General features: G+C 47.5%; 1 protein-coding gene and 1 pseudogene across 1 annotated transcript; one reads left to right on the top strand and one right to left on the bottom strand.

The window, feature by feature from the left end:
* The window catches only part of LOC142916555 (uncharacterized), a 34,554-nt pseudogene extending 23,098 nt beyond the window's left edge, over window positions 1–11,456 (top strand).
* Window positions 11,457–13,293: 1,837 nt separating this feature from the next.
* On the bottom strand, window positions 13,294–19,448 carry LOC142916596 (tumor necrosis factor receptor superfamily member 6B-like). The gene is made up of 3 exons (XM_076061732.1): window positions 19,369–19,448; window positions 16,514–16,990; window positions 13,294–15,673 (listed from the first exon to the last, which is right to left on the bottom strand). Exons 2-3 carry the CDS (start codon window positions 16,965–16,967, stop codon window positions 15,567–15,569), a joined length of 561 nt encoding a protein of 186 aa, XP_075917847.1. The 5' UTR covers window positions 16,968–16,990; window positions 19,369–19,448; the 3' UTR covers window positions 13,294–15,566.
* Window positions 19,449–19,670: the final 222 nt, after the last annotated feature.

The following is a 19,670-nucleotide window of genomic DNA, read 5'->3' as shown; positions in this document are numbered from 1 at the left end:
CTGAGCTTTTGTGGTCCTGTTGAGCTAAAGTTGAAAAAAGTCTGTGACTATAACTTCGCTCAATATTGTAAACGTGTTTCTATTATTTAGTTATTGTTTAATACCAACTACTTCAGATAATGGGTTTCAAGATGTACTTGAATGGCACGTTCGTTGTTCCGGTGTTTAATGGCTTGGACGTCGTGGCAAATGGCTTCCATCGATGTGGAAGTCAATGGTGGATGATAATTTGACATTTCGGTGTTGATTTGGAGTAGATTGTTTAACTGTTGCATACCGGGTGGTGAAATTCTTTGCCGAGTACCTGAACTGTTTGACCAAGTGACTTCATGAAGAGTTCGATACGAGTTTGAGCGTTAATATTGTTGCGGAACAACAAAGGTCGGATATTTTAAAGATTCCTGATCGTACGTTTATTGCGACAATGTTCACAGGGAACACGTGTGGAGGCGAGTTCCGGGTGAAGTCTCCCCTTACCTGGCAACCATGGTGGCTGTCCGCTGATCACTCTCACTCCGTCACAGCTACGAGCTGTAGGGACAGGATTCTCCACACTGGCGCTGTTTTAATTCACGGCACCAAGAGTGGAGAGCCTCATCCCTGCAGTTCCCTCCTGTTGTGCCGCATCATTTACCGCGTAACGAGGCAACGTTTTCACAAGCAGTGCGTTCCACTACACACCCAAACGAGCGAACCATGTGCAACAGTGTGCGTACATACAGACACGAACAAACACGCGGGTGCACATACGCACACGAGCGCTTACTTGCAAACACGGACGAGTGGAGATGCACGCACGAGTGTGGTCACCACCTGGCTAGCTACACTAGTCACGTGATAACTAGTATACTAAACTATACACTACACTATACACTACACTACTATACACTACAGTGACTACACTATACTAAACACTATTATATACTACACTATATACTACTATACAATACACTATTATACACTACACTATACACTTATACACTACACTATACACTACTATACACTACACTACTATACAATACACTATTATACACTACACTATACACTTATACACTACAATATACACTACACTATACACTACAATATACACTATTATACACTACACTATACACTTACACACTACACTATACACTATTATACACTACACTACAATACACTATTATACACTACACTATACACTTATACACTACAATATACACTACAATATGCACTACTATACACTACACTATACACTACACACCACTATACACTACACTATACACTACACTATACACTACACTATACACTACACTACTATACACTATACACTAAGCTATACACTACACCATACACTACTATACACTACACACCACTATACACTACACTATACACTACACTATACACTACACTATACACTACACTATACACTACACTATACACTACACTACTATACACTACACTATCCACTACACTATACACTACTATACACTACACTATACACTACACCATACACTACTATACACTACACTATACACTACTATACACTACACTATACACTACTACACACTAGTGCTGCACTAGTCCCCAAAATGCAAAGACAAAGGCTCCCCAATGTAGACTGACGCATCCACAGACCCACACGTGAACCCACGGACTCGCACAGAAACCCACGGACTCATCGACTCCCACTGGGCGTGCGCTGTTAGCGAGCACCGGTGAGGGTCGCAATGGAACAACACCAGGGGCTGGTGTGGACAGAACCACAGCTGGCCGCTCGTCTCTCAAATTCTGATGTTAGCACCCCCACCCACCTCACCACCTCCTTAATTATGGCTGAGTCCACCTAAGTGACGCTCAGGACTGCTTCAGGTAAGGGGCCGACCTTAAATGACGTCACGCGATTTTAGAGGATTTTTGACCCCCCATCGTCACACGACGTCACAAAGTCAGACCCCTCCCCCTCAATTATGACGTCACAAAGTTCTGCCCCCCTCCCCCCCCCAAAAAAAAAACATGCTTCAAATCCCTTTAAACTATTGTCATTGTAGTGCGTAGTTAATGTGGCGCTGCACTCTGATGTAGGAGAAAACATTACAAAGTCTAATTAAGTAGAACGTGTTGTTTATTTAAAGTTGCGCAATTTGATGTGACGTCACGTCACGCTTCTCAAACCCCCCCCCCCCTTGTCACACATCGTCACAAATGTCTGACCCCGCCCCCCCCCTCTAGGTGTGTGACGTCATTCACGGACGGCCCCTAATTGTCGCTGGTATTGGCCGTGAGCGAGAATGGCGCAGCGCCGCTAACCGCTACGCCGTGATGGTGCCCTTACCTGCATGAACGGAGACGCGGTCAGACGATGGGTGAGCCGCTGGTGCGGGCAGGACGAGTGATCTCGGGCGTCCCTCCTGACGTGGAAGGCGAGGGAGGTCGGAGTGCGCGTGTGAAGAGAGACGGCAAGGGGCGGGAGGAGAGGGGGGCGATCGGACGGAGCGGAAGCAGGAGGACGAGGGCAGGAGAGGCAGCGGAGCCGTGGAGGAGTCTGGGCGCGCTTGATGGTGAAAGTTGACGTGGACGCACGCTGCAGAAGAGAAGAAAATCTTCACGCTCGGCGCCACACACAGCCAGACGTAGCTCACCTCATCCGTCTTGCTGACGATGTGTAGGACGACTAGACTCTGATTGTCTTGTAGCTTTGTGGAAAGAAGGAGAGGTGTCTTGGGTCCAACAAGGCCCTCTGCCACCGGTGTGGGCGGGGGGGGGGTACCCTAGTGGAGGGCTGAGCGTGGGAGTGAGTCGAGGGGAGGGTGAGTGGTGGTTGACATGAATTTGAATTCTTATACATGCTATGTATTGTAACATTTATTGTCGTATGGGTTTACATATGGTAGAACATATAGGCTATTAGACGAGGACCAATTCAGTACTAACATCGTTAACACGGACCCACATCGTCATCAGGGACCCACATCGCCAACAGGGATGCTCGCCTCGTCAATAGAGACCCACATCAAAAGGGACGCTCACCTCTTTAATCTGGACCCATATCTTCAATCGGGACCCACATCGTCAACAGCGACCTACAACATGAATATTGACACCTCATCAGTAGGGACCCACATCGTCAACAGAGACCCACAACATGAATATGGACACTCACCTCGTCAGTAGGGACCCACATCGTCAACATTGACCCACAATATGAATATGGACACTCACCTGGTCAGTAGGGACCCACATCGTCAACAGCGACCCACAACATGAATATGGACACTCACCTCGTCATTAGGGACCCATATCGTCAACAGTGACCCACAACATGAATATGGACACTCACCTCGTCAGTAGGGACCCACATCGTCAACATTGACCCACAACATGAATATGGACACTCACCTGGTCAGTAGGGACCCACATCGTCAACAGCGACCCACAACATGAATATGGACACTCACCTCGTCATTAGGGACCCATATCGTCAACAGTGACCCACAACATGAATATGGACACTCACCTCGTCAGTAGGGACCCACATCGTCAACATTGACCCACAACATGAATATGGACACTCACCTCGTCATTAGGGACCCACATCGTCAACAGTGACCCACAACATGAATATGTTCACGTTTTTGTTTTGTTGCGGTTGCACCCGAGTCAAGGGCCGCACGGCTCACAGGGCTCTACACCTGACAAATGAAACTTAAATTAAACTGAAGACGACGTCTCACCAGCATGCATCTATCCTCCACGCGTGGCCTCTGTCACGCGACTTCCACGATTCGCCTGAGAGTCTCCCGCCGCGTGCCCCCATAGGTCTTCTCCATCGGTCGCTCGACTCGCGTAGACCATTCATCCGCGTGGTCCACGTGGTCAAAGAAGAAGTTGGTACCATCTTCTTTGGTTCTTTCGGTAAAGTCACGTAGAATGAGAATAAAATAATAAATTGATAAAATAAAATAACAATAATATTCTCACGACGTTTCGGCCACAACACAAGCAGCCTTCATCAGGTGAAGGGACGAGACTCCAGCGCTGTCCTACCAGACAGTCTCGTCCCTTCACCTGATGAAGGCCGCTTGTGTTGTGGCCGAAACGTCGTGAGAATATTATTGTGTTATTTTATTTTATCAATTTATTATTTTATTCTCATTCTACGTGACTTTACCGAAAGAACCAAAGAAGATGAATCATTGCAGTCACGAAAGCTTTAAATCGAAATTTAAGTTGGTACCAGCCAAGGCAGCACAACGCCAGTAACACAGACTTATGTTAGTGGTCGATAAGAGTGAAGTACAGTACGTCATAACCCACTCATTTAAAATGTTTGCCACATAATTCGTTGCTATTGGTCACATAAAGAACTTGGAATTGCTAATGCTATCCCAACCTCAGGTTCTAAGGCAAAGTGAAATGTCTGCTCTGGGCCGGTCAAGGACACCATTTCTGGGATGAAACTATCACATTCACGACACGTGATGAAGCATATAAGCAGTATGCACTGCTGTAACCTTAGCAGGTACCCACCACAGTCAGTATGCACTGCTGTAGTGAAAGCAGGTACCACCACAGTATACACTGATGTAATTATAGCAGGTACCGCTAGTCAGTATGCCTGCTGTGATCATAGCAGGTACCACTAGTCAGTATACCTGCTGTAATCTTAGCAGGTACCACCCCAGCAATATGCACTGCTTTAGTGAAAGTAGGTAACCACCACAATATGCCTGCTGTAATCATAGCAGGTACCACCACAGTATGCACTGCTGTTATAGCATAAAAAAATATAACGATACTATCATAGAAAGTTAACTAAACGAGCATAATTTTTTAACTAATTTAGGATAAACATTAAACTTAATGAGTATGGATAAATATACTGCATTAGCATACAGATTAAAATTAATTAGCATACCAAAATTAGCATAGGACAACCGTTGACCAATCGCTGCGCACCATCACCGGAGACGCTCCCAAGTTTGCCTCTCGACCAATCGGATCGCTGGCCCTCCCCCCCCCTCCCTACTTTGGCACGCGGCGACCAATCAGATCGCGGGAGGACGCTACCATTTTCAATGCCCTACACGCTGAACAGCGCGCGCCCATGTGCGTGCGAGTGTTTAGTTTTATTTTAATTATTTTAATCATTAAAGTTCGCGAGTGTCAAGGTAAGCTACGTTGACTTTATTTTTTAAAGCATTTTCTCAAGAGAACCGTTGTTGCTGCTGCTGCTGTTGTGAAAGGCCCGGTACACCCTGAGGCCTTGCCTAGACTAGGACAGCCTTGATGTCACGTGGGTCCACACTCTTTGCGTCTTTCGGTAAAGTCACGGAGGTAGAAAACAATGTTTATTTATTATTTAATTTAATTAATTTTTCTTTTATACCTACGTTAAATTAAATTTAAAATTTTAATTAAGTTAATTGAAACTTATTTTATACCTACGTATTTTTTTTTATAAATGAATGAGTTTTTATAATTTCAATTTAATTAAAATTTATTTTATACCTACGTTAAATTTAATTGAAATTTGTAATCAATAAAATTTTAGTTTATTTAAATTACATTTATTTAATTTAATACCTACGTTTAATTTATTTTTTTAAATAAATTACATTATTTGATTTAATTTTATTTTATACCTACGTTAAATTAAATTTGTAATAAATTAAATTTATTTTATTTTAATGAAATTTATTTTATACCTACGTTAATCTTTTTTATGATTTATTTATTGAAATTCATTTTATACCTACGTTAAATTAAATGTTTTAATAAATAAAATTTATTTAATTTAAATTTATTTTATTTTATACCTACACATGTACAGTCATTTTAACTGCTCTGACTGCTACAATCTAAGTGCGGCCTGGAAGCGTATTATTAAGTAATACATTTTACAATTACAATTCCTTATAGAGGAACCCCATACTAATGAACTGACTACGTATCTATATAATTAAAAGACCACACGCAGATACCGCAAAAGGGGACCCCGTTGTCAATGATAATTTGATATACGTACAGCAGTTGCTGTACGTACATCATTAAAATGACACCGATTGCAATACGTCACCAAAGACGACACAATTTTAATTTGACCCCCGGGTCTGATCGCGTTAACTGTGCAGTTGGCGGGTCGAGAGGTGACTTGCACGTGTGTGCAGCTTGTTGAATAATGACGTGCGATGACTTGTGGAGAGGAAGAATGATGATGGCGATGCAAGTCTTGAAGTCTGACGCTGTTCTCCGAGTCGTGTAGCCTACCGCGTGCGACTTTGGGGATTGCGTAATGTCATTTTAGTTTCCTCTGTGGAACTTTTTATTTTGTTGATTCTAGCGATGTAACTAACGTAGGGCGGGCTTGGGAGCGGCGTTGACGATGTGTTTTGGCGTTACACCAACCAGCACCTTTGCATTCAGAAGTTGGAGGTGCTTTGATTGTTACAGCGAGAGGTGGAATCATCACCGCCATCGTCATGGGTTTAAGTGGGCACGGAGCCCGTCAAGGGAATGGGTAGGTAGAGGAATGGGGTTGGAGAGTATACACAACTTGCATTTCTAGTAATTTCAACAATTTATGGGCATGCGCATCATTAACAGTATCCTGATTGATGAGCAAAACAAAGTCATCAATCTATTGTCATAAATGAGTCCGAAATATCAATAGTCATGCTCAAAACCGCATTCCTATTGTTATAAAAATCATTGTACCCCCATTCATGATGACAATTCCAATATGGTCATTATGATGCTCAGAATTACACTTATATTCTCAGAATCATGAACATTTATTAAAACAGCAGTGTGCTCAAAATGCTCATTTAACAATTTCAACATGTACACAATTCCAAGATTCTAATCAAAGTAAGTCCTATGTATCGTGGTGTTTTCATGCTTATCCATTATTGCGCGCCCCCCAAAAAAAATATACAAAAGTGTATTTTTATAATGTTTGCACGGTGTACAGTCTGGAAATTACCCACATGGCAAATTTCAAGCTTGGTGCGTGTTGGGAAGTACGCTAAACATTTTGAACAGACGCACACATTCACAACTTTGCCTTTGATATATATGGCGATTGGTAATAAATTGTTCATTTAACTACTTTAATGTTGACGGATTGGAAATAGGAATAGCACTGGCTCACCAAGGGGCTTATCGCGTGGTATCTGGGCACTTTATTTGAAACGTAAACCCCACAGTTTGTGAGTACAATTCCTCGCAAGTTGCATCCGCAGAGACAGACTGACAATGAAGTTTCTAGGTAAGAGTAAGAAATGAATCTACGTGTCGAGGAGAGACGAGAGAGCCAAGAGGTCACCTCGGGAGACGGGGCGGCGCGTCAACCTTAGTCACGTGACTGAAGGAGTGTGGGCGTGCCGTGCGTACGTGTGTGTATTGTGTGTGTTTGTACCGTGTGTGTGTACTGTGTGTGTGTATGTGTACTGTGTGTGTACTGTGCGTGTGTCGTGTGTGTGTGTACCGTGTGTGTGTACTGTGCGTGTGTACTGTGCGTGTGTGTGCACCGTGTGTGTGTGTCGTGTACTGTGTGTGTGTGTACCGTGTGTGTACTGCGTGTGTGTGTACCGTGCGTGTCGTGTGTGTGTGTACCGTGTGTGTGTACTGTGTGTGTGTACCGTGTGTGTGTGTACCGTGTGTGTGTACTGTGCGTGTGTGTACTGTGCGTGTGTGTATCTGTACCGTGCGTGTGTGTGTGTACCGTGCATACGTGTGCACCATGCGTGTCTGTGTACCGTGTGTGTGTGTATCGTGCGTGTGTGTGTACTGTGAGTGTGTGTGTGTGTACTGTGCGTGTGTGTGTACTGTGCGTGTGTGTGTGTACCGTGCGTGTGTGTGTGTCGTGCGTGTGTGTGTGTACTGTGCGTGTGTGTGTACTGTGCGTGTGTGTGTGCATGCCGTGCATGTGTGTGTGTACTGTGTGTGTGTGTCGTGCGTGTGTGTGCACCGTGTGTGTGTACTGTGTGTGTGTGTACTGTGTGTGTGTACTGTGCGTGTGTGTGTGCACCGTGTGTGTGTACTGTGTGTGTGTGTGTGTACTGTGTGTGTACTGTGTGTGTGTGTGTAACGTGTTCGGCGGTAGTCCAGCGGTTAGTACGCTGCTCTACGAACATAACGACCCGAGTTTGATTCCTGCTCACAGCCAACACCCAGTGACGATTATTTGAACCAGTTCTGGGCCTCCCCTAGGTCGACTCAGCCTCAAGTGAGTACCCGGTGTGGTGTGCAAACATCGCTACTGGGGAGACAAAGGCGGTCGGGAGCGGTGCTGGCCACCCACTCCCTTCGCGTGCCGCGCCGGCCTTCATAGGTGGTGCTGCTACTTGCTAACAACACTTGCCCCAACAGTCTGTTAAGGCTACACGGGGGATCTTTGTCTTTGTATCACCACCCAGGAGTCACGGAGCTTTTGAGGCTCCGAGCCACGTGGGGATCCACAACAGCGTGAGGCGGTGCCACTCACAGGTGAGACTCGGGGATATGTGATTTCTAATCGATGGCCATCCGTCGGTTAACCCATCGCAACTGCTGAGTCTGTCACGCGACTTCCTCCTTCCAGCGAGCCTTTGACACTTCACGTGGCCTCAAAGTGTACACAGTGTGTACGTATACACAATAATGTCCACGTTGTTGTTGCTGAGTTCACGCACTCAAGGGAGGGGGCAATGGAAAATGAATCTAAATCAACTTAAACTCCATCCCCATGACCTCATCGGCATGAAGTGGCAGCTAGTGACGTCATGTCACCAAGGTATTCAGCCCTCCCCCGTCCACAGCGCTCTTGAGCGTGACGTCACCTCCGCTTGGGTCACTGCCGATATCAATCCAGTGCCAATCCTTATTTGGGCAAAGCTACGCCCAGTGACTGGCGGTTCATTAACATAATGTATTCGTTGAAGCCGTTGAGAGTTCATTGCGACGAGTTCAGCAGCCACGCCCCATCCCTCGACATATGGGCCGGGCTCATTAACATAATTTATTCAGTTACAGAGCCGCTTATTATGGGAGGGGCGTATCTCTTACCCCGGAAGTTACGTCATGTTACCTGCTTACACGCGTGAGGTCGCGAGGTAACAGGAGGCTGCCGATCCGCGCTTGCACTGAAATCCGAGGTGAGAAATTCTCATGGTTGTGGTGGTGGTTGTTGTTGTTTACCAAGGTAGAGCCTCTCTCTCTCTCAGGGATCTCAGTTGAGTAGCAGCGAGCATGGGAATCGATGTCCAGGTTGGAACTTTAAAACTCGGGGCCTAGCCATGCGGGGCCTTGCCTCCTGCCCTCGCCTGATTGCATTCACTTTAATTATCTCACTTAAGTTTAATTTGTCTTCACCCGGCTCGCCACTTTGTAACTTTGTTTTAATGTCAATATTCACGCAGTTTTTATTTTCTTTTTCACCAGGCCAAGCCCGCTTGAGCTGCTATACCGCTCTTGTTATCAGAAGCGACCTGCCCACAACAACACAAGGTGAGGCTTTGTCAACGTGTGTGAATGTTTTGACTTAAAACTTTGGTGACTACAGGAATTAATATTCTTGGTTCTTTCGGTAAAGTCACGTAGATAGAAAATTAAATGAAAATAACAATAAAAATAAATGTAAATAAAGCAAAAAAACTCACGTCGTTTTGATCGCAACACAAGTAGTCTTTATTTAATGTAATTGTATTATCAGTTATTGTTATTTTCTATCTACGTAACTTTACTGAAAGAAACAAGAATACGTGTGTCAATGTCTATCGGTCAAAGATGCTATACGGAGAGACGCGCAAACTCCAAATATACAGCAGGCGTCAGGGTCGGAATCGAACCCACGACTTCCTGTATACCAGGTGAGGTAGTTAACATCACACCACGGAGAGAGACACGCAAACTCCAGTTAGCCTCAGCTATGTTCATTGATCCTCAATTAATTACTTGGTGGAGTGAGGAAGCATTCATGCCAAGCAGATGAAGGTGGCCAGGCGTGATTCTAGACACGCTACCGCCTGTTTACCCAGTGACAGTGTACAGTTTGTGTTTGCAGTAACGTCTATTAACTCTGTTGAACACGGAGGTTATAGCGTAACAATAGTTTACTTTTGTTTTCCTCTGGAACTCTTTATAAGAATGGAAACAGGAAGTTAACACAGTACGCACATGCAGCTGAAATCGGAACTGTTCATCCCAGCATTTAAGGACATCTGAGCCTGGATTCACACCTCTAAGTTGCGATTGAACATTAATTTATGCATAACACAAATAGTATTGTTTTCAACACCCTTTGCTATGTCAGCTGAATTTAGCTGCAGTCACGAAAGCTTTAAATCAAAATGTATATTCATATTCTTGGTTCTTTCGGTAAAGTCACGTTGAAGGGAAACAATAAAATAATATAATATATAAAAAATGAAATGCATATTTTATTATATATTTGTTATTATAAAAATGTATTACAAAATATATAATAAAATAATAAAACAAAATAATACAATATATTTTATTGTTTCCCTTCAACGTGGTGACTTCACCGAAAGAACCAAGAATATGAATCGAAAGCTTTAAATCAAAACTTTCTCGATCTCCGTAAAGCAACGCGAGAAACATCGTCACCAAACCGCCGGCAACAACGTCGCCAATCCTTTACTTTGTGCACACGTCACGATGCCACGTGCACACGTCACGATGCCACGTGCACACGTTGTGTACACGTCACGATGCCACGTGCACACGTCACGATGCCACGTGCACACGTTGTGTACACGTCACGATGCCACGTGCACACGTCACGACGCCACGTGTACACGTCACGATGCCACGTGCACACGTCACGATGCCACGTGCACACACGTTGTGTACACGTCACTATGCCACGTGCACACGTCACGATGCCACGTGCACACGTCACGATGCCACGTGTACACGTCACGATGCCACGTGCACACGCGTTGTGTACATGTCACGATGCCACGTGCACACGTCACGATGCCACGTGCACACGCGTTGTGTACACGTCACGATGCCACGTGCACACGTCACGATGCCACGTGCACTCGTCACGATGCCACGTGTACGCGCGTTGTGCACATGTCACGATGCCACGTGCACACGTCACGATGCCACGTGTACGCGTCACGATGCCACGTGCACACGCATTGTGTACACGTCACGATGCCACGTGCACACGTTGTGTACACGTCACGATGCCACGTGCACACGTCATGATGCCACGTGCACACACGTTGTGCACACGTCACGATGCCACGTGCACACGCGTTGTGTACACGTCACGATGCTACGTGCGCGCGCGTTGTGTACACGGAACCGCCCCCGTTACCCGCCGGGTAGGTGGCTACGAGTTTGCCGGAATGCTCGACGACCCTCGCCGCTCGTTCCCCGAGCTCCTTGGCCCGCCACCCAGTGGCGTGGGCTCCGTGGCGAGACCTTTGACGCCCGCTTGTGCTGCGGCCGAAACGTCGTGATTTTTTATTGTTTTATTTTTTTTTACCCGCGTGACTTTACCGAATAGAACCAAAGAGCGTGGATCCTCGCGGTCAACGAAAGCGTCCAATCTAGAATTGATAGCCTCTACGGGGAGGGTTTTCACCTATCTGTTAGAGCTTTTAACAGACAACGGGACAAGAAGTCACCTGATGAAGGCCGCTTGTGTTGTGGCCGAAACGTCGTGATTTTTTATTGTTTCATTTTTTTTACCTGCGTGACTTTACCGAATAGAACCAAAGAGTGTGTGGATCCTCGCGGTCACTAAATCTTCAAATCTAGAATTTTTTTGCTCGTCTGCTTCGGCACCGTCGCCGCGGTACGTTGGGACTCGCGAGCGTACCACGCCGCCCCACGGTTTGTTATTTAGGGTCGCGTTCCTTAATATTTGTTATTTGAGTGAGCCTCGAGATTTATTGTTTTCCCCCAATCGTTGACGCGGTTTCAACACCGTTCTCGAATTTGCGCGGCGTTCTGGTTTTTGTGTGCGCGGGCGCGTCGAAGGATTATCGACTTATTTTCACGTCAGCTAAAGTTTCCACAGCCGCGTGATTTGCAACGTTCCGCGCGTACGAGCTTGTCGCCCCGATCGCACGTTTGCCGCCGCGCGATTCGTCCGAAACGCTAAAATAAACAACCGCCGGATGAACCGATAGCGCTTACATCACTCACTCGTCCTCACTCACAATCCCCTCTCTCACTCTCTCTCACTCACTCGTCCTCACTCGCTCACTCATCCACCAACATCCAACATCGGGGCCGGATTCGGGCGTGGGGGGGGGCTTCAGGGGCTGCAGCCCAGGGGCCTCGTCCAGCTGAAGCGCCTCCAGAGACGAAGTGAAAAGTGATTTCAGTTGCGCATGCGGAATTTTATTCGTTGTTAGCCTAGTAACAAAAAATACTTTTTATTTTTCTTTAACGTTGTCTTCCTTATTCTTAGCTCTTTCGGTAAAGTCACGTTGAAGGGAAACAATAAAATAATAAAATATATAAAGTCACGTTGAAGGGAAACAATAAAAAAATAAAAAAATATATAAACAACAAAAAAATTATTGTTTCCCTTCAACGTGACTTTACCGAAAGAGCTAAGAATATGAATTACTGCAGTCACGAAAGCTTTAAATCAAAATTTGTTTTCCTTTTGAACAATTTTTACCGGAGGGCCTCACGGTACCTGTAGCCCAGGGGGCTTACACAATCTTAACCCGGCTCTGTCTCCAGTGGACTCCTATTAGTATTTGCCCTAACACGCTGTTAAGGCTGGGGGGGGGGGCTACTGGGGGTGTGGGTTCTGTTCTTGTAAGTGCACGGGAAGGGTGCGGGGTGCTCGCGTAGCCTTAGGAATGCGGAATTCGGTCGTGCGGGTCAAGAGGTCACGTGCGGGGGAATCACGTGGTGAGGCGCGGCCACGTGTCTACCCCAACTGGCGATCTTCCCATCAGCATCGGGGCCCCTGAATTGTCGCGGTGAACTTTCGGGGGCCCACCACAACTCTACGCACACTGCCTCCTCTCTCTCTCTCGCTCTGGTAGAGTTGGCTTCAGGACGACCATAACGCCTCTCAGAACAATATAATATTACCGTGGAGGCGTCCTGTTGAGTTTGGCCAGGGCGGCACGGCGATAAGGGGGCGATAACCGATGAACGCAGACGAGGCGGTAAGATCACAGCTCACGGGCAGAAAAAGCTCGGTGGCTTTTTTGCCACCGCAGCCACGATTGAAGGGAGGTATTCAGCCGGAAAACGACAGATCGTAGCTGACGACGTATTTGCGGATTTCGGATCCGCTCCGAATTGGCGAGGAATTTTGAACGCGCGTCCATTTCGTGCAACTTTTATTCATAGGTTTCAACAGTCGACACGTAACCATCCGTGACAATTACAAAAACACATTGAACATTCCAAAAAAAGTCGTGCGCGTGCACACGTCATGTGACGTGTGTGCACACGTCATGTGACGCGCACGCACACGTCATGTGACGCGTGTGCACACGTCATGTGATGCACGTCACACGTCATGTGACGCGTGTGCACACGCAACTATAAAAATACTGTGCTGTCAACAAACATGTGGAGGGACTGCGTTAACCAGTCCCCCAGTACTTAGAGGTACATTACGCTCCGCTCCAGAAATGCCTCTCTATAAATCTCACCAACGAAATATTTTTTTGTTATTTTTGTTCGCATCAACACTCTTCTGGGATCTTTGACGAGCCATATCCTCGTGTATCCTCATTGTTCTTGTATAAAGATCTCATTGGATTGATTGTAAGGATATTTGGTGCAATAAACATAGCGGTGGAATAATACAAAAAGAAGGATTTACCCTTTCTGGCAATAAGGCGGCAGGTGTTAAGATGTTCAAACACCAAATGGACCCCTGTTACAAGGCATCCAGTCTGCATTAACCACACATACTTGCGGTAAACCGTTCAAACAAATATACTTCGGTAATGTATGCATTGCCCTTTAAACTGATTGGCCTACACAACAACATGTACTCTTACGATGGGTGTATCTCACACTCACTAGGTGCAGTGCCTTCTGCTGATAATTCCTAACTCCAAGCCAGCACGCATTCTAGGGAAACATTGAGAGCCCTGCTTGTAGGAGAGTTTGTGAATACTGCTGAAATATATTTCCATTCTCTCTTCACGTGAAACACATGCTTGTACTGTGTAGGAACCTCCTGGTTATTACACCAGCAGCCCACAGGGGATTATTGTTGTGTCCGTCCGTCGTGCATCCAAAAATGGGAGGGGAGGGGCTGGGTGGGGAGGGAGGGGCTGGGTGGGGAGGGGAGGGGAGGGTGGGGAGGGGAGGGTAGGGAGGAGCTGGGTGGGGATGGTGGGGAGCGGCTGGGTGTGGAGGGAGGGGCTGGGTGGGGGGTGGGAGAGGTGGGGCTGTGTGGGGAGGGGCTGGTCACCCCGTGGTGCCCTTATAAAACTCAACATTTCACCTACTCACGCCGGCTTGTGCCCGCCCTCACAGTCGGACCTATTTGTGGAATACACCACGTGGTGCCGCCGTTGACCCTGGCCATTGACCGAGCAACCCAACGTTCCTACCAGCTCCCTCCCTCCGCAGGAATGTGTTTATCGATGAACCGTCTTCAAATTGGGGATTTTTGTAACATTTTAGCTGTAACGGTGGTCGCTCTTCGTAACTACGCCGTACTCTTCTGCACCTCATAGCACGGCAAATTGTCTGACATGTTCAGCGATTAAAGGTTTCAGTCGTGAGGAAGCGTTTGTTAATAATGTGGGCTTATTAAAGTTAGTCACTGTTATGTTGTCCCCAAAGCAGTTTGTGGCATGCGACAACCTTAATGTGCGTCCTCTGTTACAAGCTACGTCTCAATTTACGGAATGTAATTTAATTAATCATACCTCATCATCACCACTCATCGTGTAATTATTTAACCCTCTACAATCGATTTAATTAATGCGATGAGTGTTCTATATTGGATAATTTAGAGGACTTCAATCGACGGGCTTGAAAGACTCCGGCTACAGCTTATATAAAACTGTCATCTCTTTCCCAAAAATGTTTCTGCAGTTTGCCCAACGGCCCACAGAAGCATGTCACGCAGAACTACCACCAGGAGCCACGGCTTCCCTACGCGCATGGCGATCAAACCAACATTTTAAATTCTGAAACCCAGAATTATTCGACAAATCAACTTTAAGATTTTGATTTAAAGCTTTCGTGACTACAGTAATTCATATTCTAAGCTCTTTCGGTAAAGTCACGTTGAAGGGAAACAATAAAATAATAAAATATATTTTTATTCCGAAATATTTATTTTATTATTTTATTGTTTCCCTTCAACGTGACTTTACCGAAAGAGCTAAGAATACAACTTTAAGATGGCAATTTTTGCGCAGTCAACTCGCCGAACTTAAGAACCCAATATAATCACGGCTGGGCAGCTGAAACATCGATTTAAATGGTTGCTATATCAATGTTTCTGAGCCCTCACACTCGGTTTGTGACTACAACAACACGACCATTTAAAAGGCCCTTCCCCCGCCCCCCCACCCCCGTCTTGTTCGACCACGTCTTTCTCCGCAACGGTGAACCGTGCATCCTCACCGACCCTCCTCCCGGCGGGGCGGTCTCCTCGCGCAAACCCGGAGCAGCAGCTTCAAGTGCTTCTCCAGCCTCCTTCCCCCCTGCTTCCCGCGCCGCCGCCGCCCTGCGTAGAGAGAGAGAAAGATGAGAAGAGAATAGGCATAAATTTCGATTTAAAGCTTTCGTGACTGCAAGGATTCATCTTCTTTGGTTCTTTCGGTAAAGTCACCACGTAGAATGAGAATAAAATAATAAATTAACACAATAAAATTCTCACGACGTTTCGGCCACAACACAAGTGGCCTTCTTCAGGTGAAAGGAACAGACCTGTCGGGACGACTTGAAGCTCTGTCGTCCCGACAGGTCTGTTCCTTTCACCTGAAGGGCACTTGCGTTGTGGCCGAAACGTCGTGAGAATTTTATTGTGTTATTTTATTATTTTATTCCCATTCTACGGGGTGACTTTACCGAAATAACCAAAGAAGAAGAAGAATAGGCACAAATTGGCGCCGGGAGATAGCTGGGAGATAGGAGAGTGGAGATAAGATTCCCCCCGACTTGACGAGCACTGGCCGGCGGGGCACAGTAAATACGTTTACAAATGAATGATCATCAAAAGAGTGAAAGTAGGAACCAATTGATTTCTGAGTGGGGTAGAAATCTCGCGCTGCGCGCGAAGGAGCTCTGTCCCGATGGAACGTGAACGATTTAACCTCTAGCCAATGAATGAAGAATGCATGAACGGGGAGTTTGGGCGTTCGTGCGTTTTTCGCCGCAGGGATCTGTTGACGGGGGAGGCCACGCGGAACGAACCCTTATCGATTCAACTAATTAAATCGGACGCAACGATTGAGCGGCGTCTTTGGTCACGGGCGAATCGATCGCCGGACGAATGGCAACGACACACGTAGTGTAGCCCAGCCCCTCCCCGCCCACCCCGCCCCGCCCCCCACCCCGCGCGTGCCTTTGGTGACGACGCCGTGCCCGGCGGCACAGCCGCTGTGCCGCTCGCAGAACTCCTGCGGCAGCGTCAGGAAGGTGCCCGGCTCGCACTCGCACACGCGGTCGTGCGTGGGGCTGCACTCCTTCGCGAGCCGCTGGCCCTCCTTGCACGGCGAGCCGCAGTAGAGACACCGGTCCAGGGAGTTCCAGAACTGCGTGTAGTGGCGCGGCGGGCACGGCGTGCAACGCGCCTCCACGTCGGACGCGTCCTCCAGGAGGAGCTGTTGCTGCTGCTGCTCGCTGGCCTTGGTGGAACACGGCAGCGAGACGTGGTGGCCCGGGGGACACAGCCCGCACGGCGGCTGGGACGGTGAAGGCATCGGCGAGACGTCTGCCGACGCCGCCGCCGCCGCCCCCGTCATCACCACCAGCAGCAGCAGCAACATCGTCGTCGTCATCGTCGTCATCATTGTCATCGCTAGCGTAGCCCCGATGCGATCTGCGAGGGGGGGGGGTGCGGGAGGAGCGCGCACGTTTTGTGTTTAAGCACAGGCGGGCGGGAGATGCCGTGCATCGCGTTACATCGCTGGTGCGTCGTCACCAGCGACCGCTGAGAGACGGCCGTGGGTTGGCGGGAGCGTCTTCATCTCCGCCAAGGATCGAGCGTGGCTGACGAAAACGATGACCGCGTGGCTGACGACAACGATGACCGCCGCGTCGAGATCAGCAAGGCGGGGGGGGCGGTATCATCGCCGACCATTCGATGGGCACCGATGCGATCACCACAAGTGTTGTTCGGCAAAGAGACGGACCGCGCGGGGGCGCAACGAGACGAAGGCAAAACCGCAGAGTTCAAACGCGAGTTCACAGACAACGGGGATAAAACAATGAGACAAATTATACATTACTCATTGTGTTTTTTCGGTAAAGTCACGTGTGTAGGAATACCATAACATTATATTAAAAAAAAATCAATCACGATGTTTCGACCGCAACACAAGCGATCCTCATCAGGCGTAAGAAACGAATCACGGAGGCAAATACAACAAGGAGAGACGAGAATTCAACAAACCTAAGGAAAATTACGTGATACACAACCAGTCAGGTCAACAACACAGACACTTACCTGGCGGACCACGAATTTCAGAAGAGTGTTAAATTTCGTGTTCAACCTCTGGATTGAACATACCAGCATAGACAGAGTGAACAAATACGAGGTACAAGTCAGAAATACAGAGACACCAAGAGGCAAGGACGGACAGAGAAGTGAGGTCGGATGAAACGGAAGCCTTAAATAAGAAGTGAAGGTGGGGGGAGGGGCCAGAGAGAAAGGACGGGGCAGGAGGAAACGTCGTGATTTATTTGTTTTAATATAACGTTATGGTATTCCTACATACGTGACTTTACCGAAAAAACCAATGAGTAATTTATGCAGTCACAGAAGCTTTAATTCTTTATTAACACACTTCTACGGGGAAGTTACCTTTACATCGTGATTGATTTATTTTAATATAACGTTATGGTATTCCTACATACGTGACTTTACCGAAAAAACCAGTAACTAATTTATGCAGTCACGAAAGCTTTAATTCTTTATTAAATAATCCATTCTTCTGGAATCTTCCCGACACAATCGGATCGTGGTGGTGGGGGGGGATGAGAGGACGGGGATCTTGGGACATCGAGGTGGGGGGAGGGATACGGGGAATGTTTGGTGGGGAGTGCGAGGTTGTATGCCGAGTGGATCGCCACATCCTGCCGCACAGAGACATCAGCAGGGGACTCAAGCCCCAAGCCTGGGGCAGTGTCGCGAGCGACTTCGGCATTTCGCCTTGGTCAAACGCTACAATCACGTATTCCAATCACGGCTCCAACTCTTTATCAATCGCACGATTTGTAATAATAATAGGGTTTTTCCCCTTTTTTTCTGGCAACAAAACTGAAACCTTTTAACAAGGAATCATGTCTACTGCATTAACCACAATACCTGCAGTCAAAATGCAAACAAAAAACATACTATGATAATATATGTGGCATTGTCCCTTAGAAAGAAAGCCGTCCCTTGGTGTGGACCAATCAGTTTCAAGGTCAATGCATTATATATTATCATAGTATGTTTTTTGTTTACATTTTGACTGGAGGTATTGTGTAAAGTCACCACGTAGAATGAGAATAAAATAATAAATTGATAAAATAACACAATAAAATTCTCACGACGTTTTGGCCACAACACAAGTGGCCTTCATCAGGTGAAGGGACAAGACTGTCTGGAGGACAGCGCTGGAGCGAACAAAGCCAAGCTCAGACCTTTAAGCTGTGTGAGAAGAAACAGAGCGCCTTGACAAAGGAATTAGCATAGCATTTAGCATTGAAACGGCTTGTGTTGTGGCCGAAACGTCGTGAGAATTTTATTATTTTATTTAATCAATTTATTATTTTTATTCTTATTCTACGTGTTGGTGACTTTACCGAAAGAACCAAAGATGATTAATCCTTGCAGTCACGAAAGCTTTAAATCGAAATTCCGACTGGTGCTTTTTAATCGATTTGTGTACACGCCACGAGGCTCTCTCCGCTCGTCGCGTTCACCGCGGCAGGGAGTCAAACTTCGGCCCCCACTGTCTCAGGTCACGCTCGATGTACCCAAAGACAAAGATCCCCCGGGTAGCCTCCGGCAAGACCGCCGGGGGCAAAGCGCTGCCGGCGAGCAGGGCCGCGAAGGCCGGGGAAAGGTTGCACGAGGCGGGAGGGTGGACCAAGCGCCAGGGCCGCACCCGACGAGGAGCTCACTCGAGGCCGAGTCGACCACCGGGGGGCACGGCCAGGAACGGCGCGGGCGTCCCCACCGCTCCATCCTCGCCGCGTCCCGTCTCTTACCTCGGGGGGCGTGGAGGCGGTGCGGAGCCCTGGGCGACTGTGAGTGGAGTCGCCCTTCGGATGTGCCGCTCGCCACTCGCTCGCTTCTCGTCGACTTGTGGGAAACTCCCCACCCCCACCACCACCCCCACCCCACCCACGTGCTCAGCCACCGAACAGCAGAGCCAAGGGGCGTGGGCGGAAGTGACGGGCGTGGGCAGGAAGTGAGGCGTGGGCAGGAATTGAGGCGTGAGCGGAAGTGAGGCGTGGGCAGGAAGTGAGATGTGGGCAGGAAGTGAGGTGTGGGCGGAAGTGATGCGTGG

The sequence above is a fragment of the Petromyzon marinus genome, unplaced genomic scaffold, assembly GCF_048934315.1.
Source record: "Petromyzon marinus isolate PM22_M1 ecotype Great Lakes invasive population unplaced genomic scaffold, UKy_Petmar_22M1.pri1.0 PM_G_Scaffold_4, whole genome shotgun sequence".
NCBI classification, from domain to species: domain Eukaryota; kingdom Metazoa; phylum Chordata; class Hyperoartia; order Petromyzontiformes; family Petromyzontidae; genus Petromyzon; species Petromyzon marinus.
The sequence above is the reverse complement of the archived record's forward strand: the minus strand, read 5'-3'. Positions and strand labels throughout refer to the sequence as shown.

What these genes read in the sequence shown, in the direction of transcription:
- LOC142916596 (XM_076061732.1), bottom strand. Translation starts at nt 16,967, where the DNA reads ATGACAATGATGACGACGATGACGACGACGATGTTGCTGCTGCTGCTG. An exon ending in GCACGGCGTCGTCACCAAAG is followed by an intron (nt 15,674 to 16,513) that starts GCACGCGCGGGG and finishes CTCTCTACGCAG; the next exon opens with GGCGGCGGCGGCGCGGGAAG.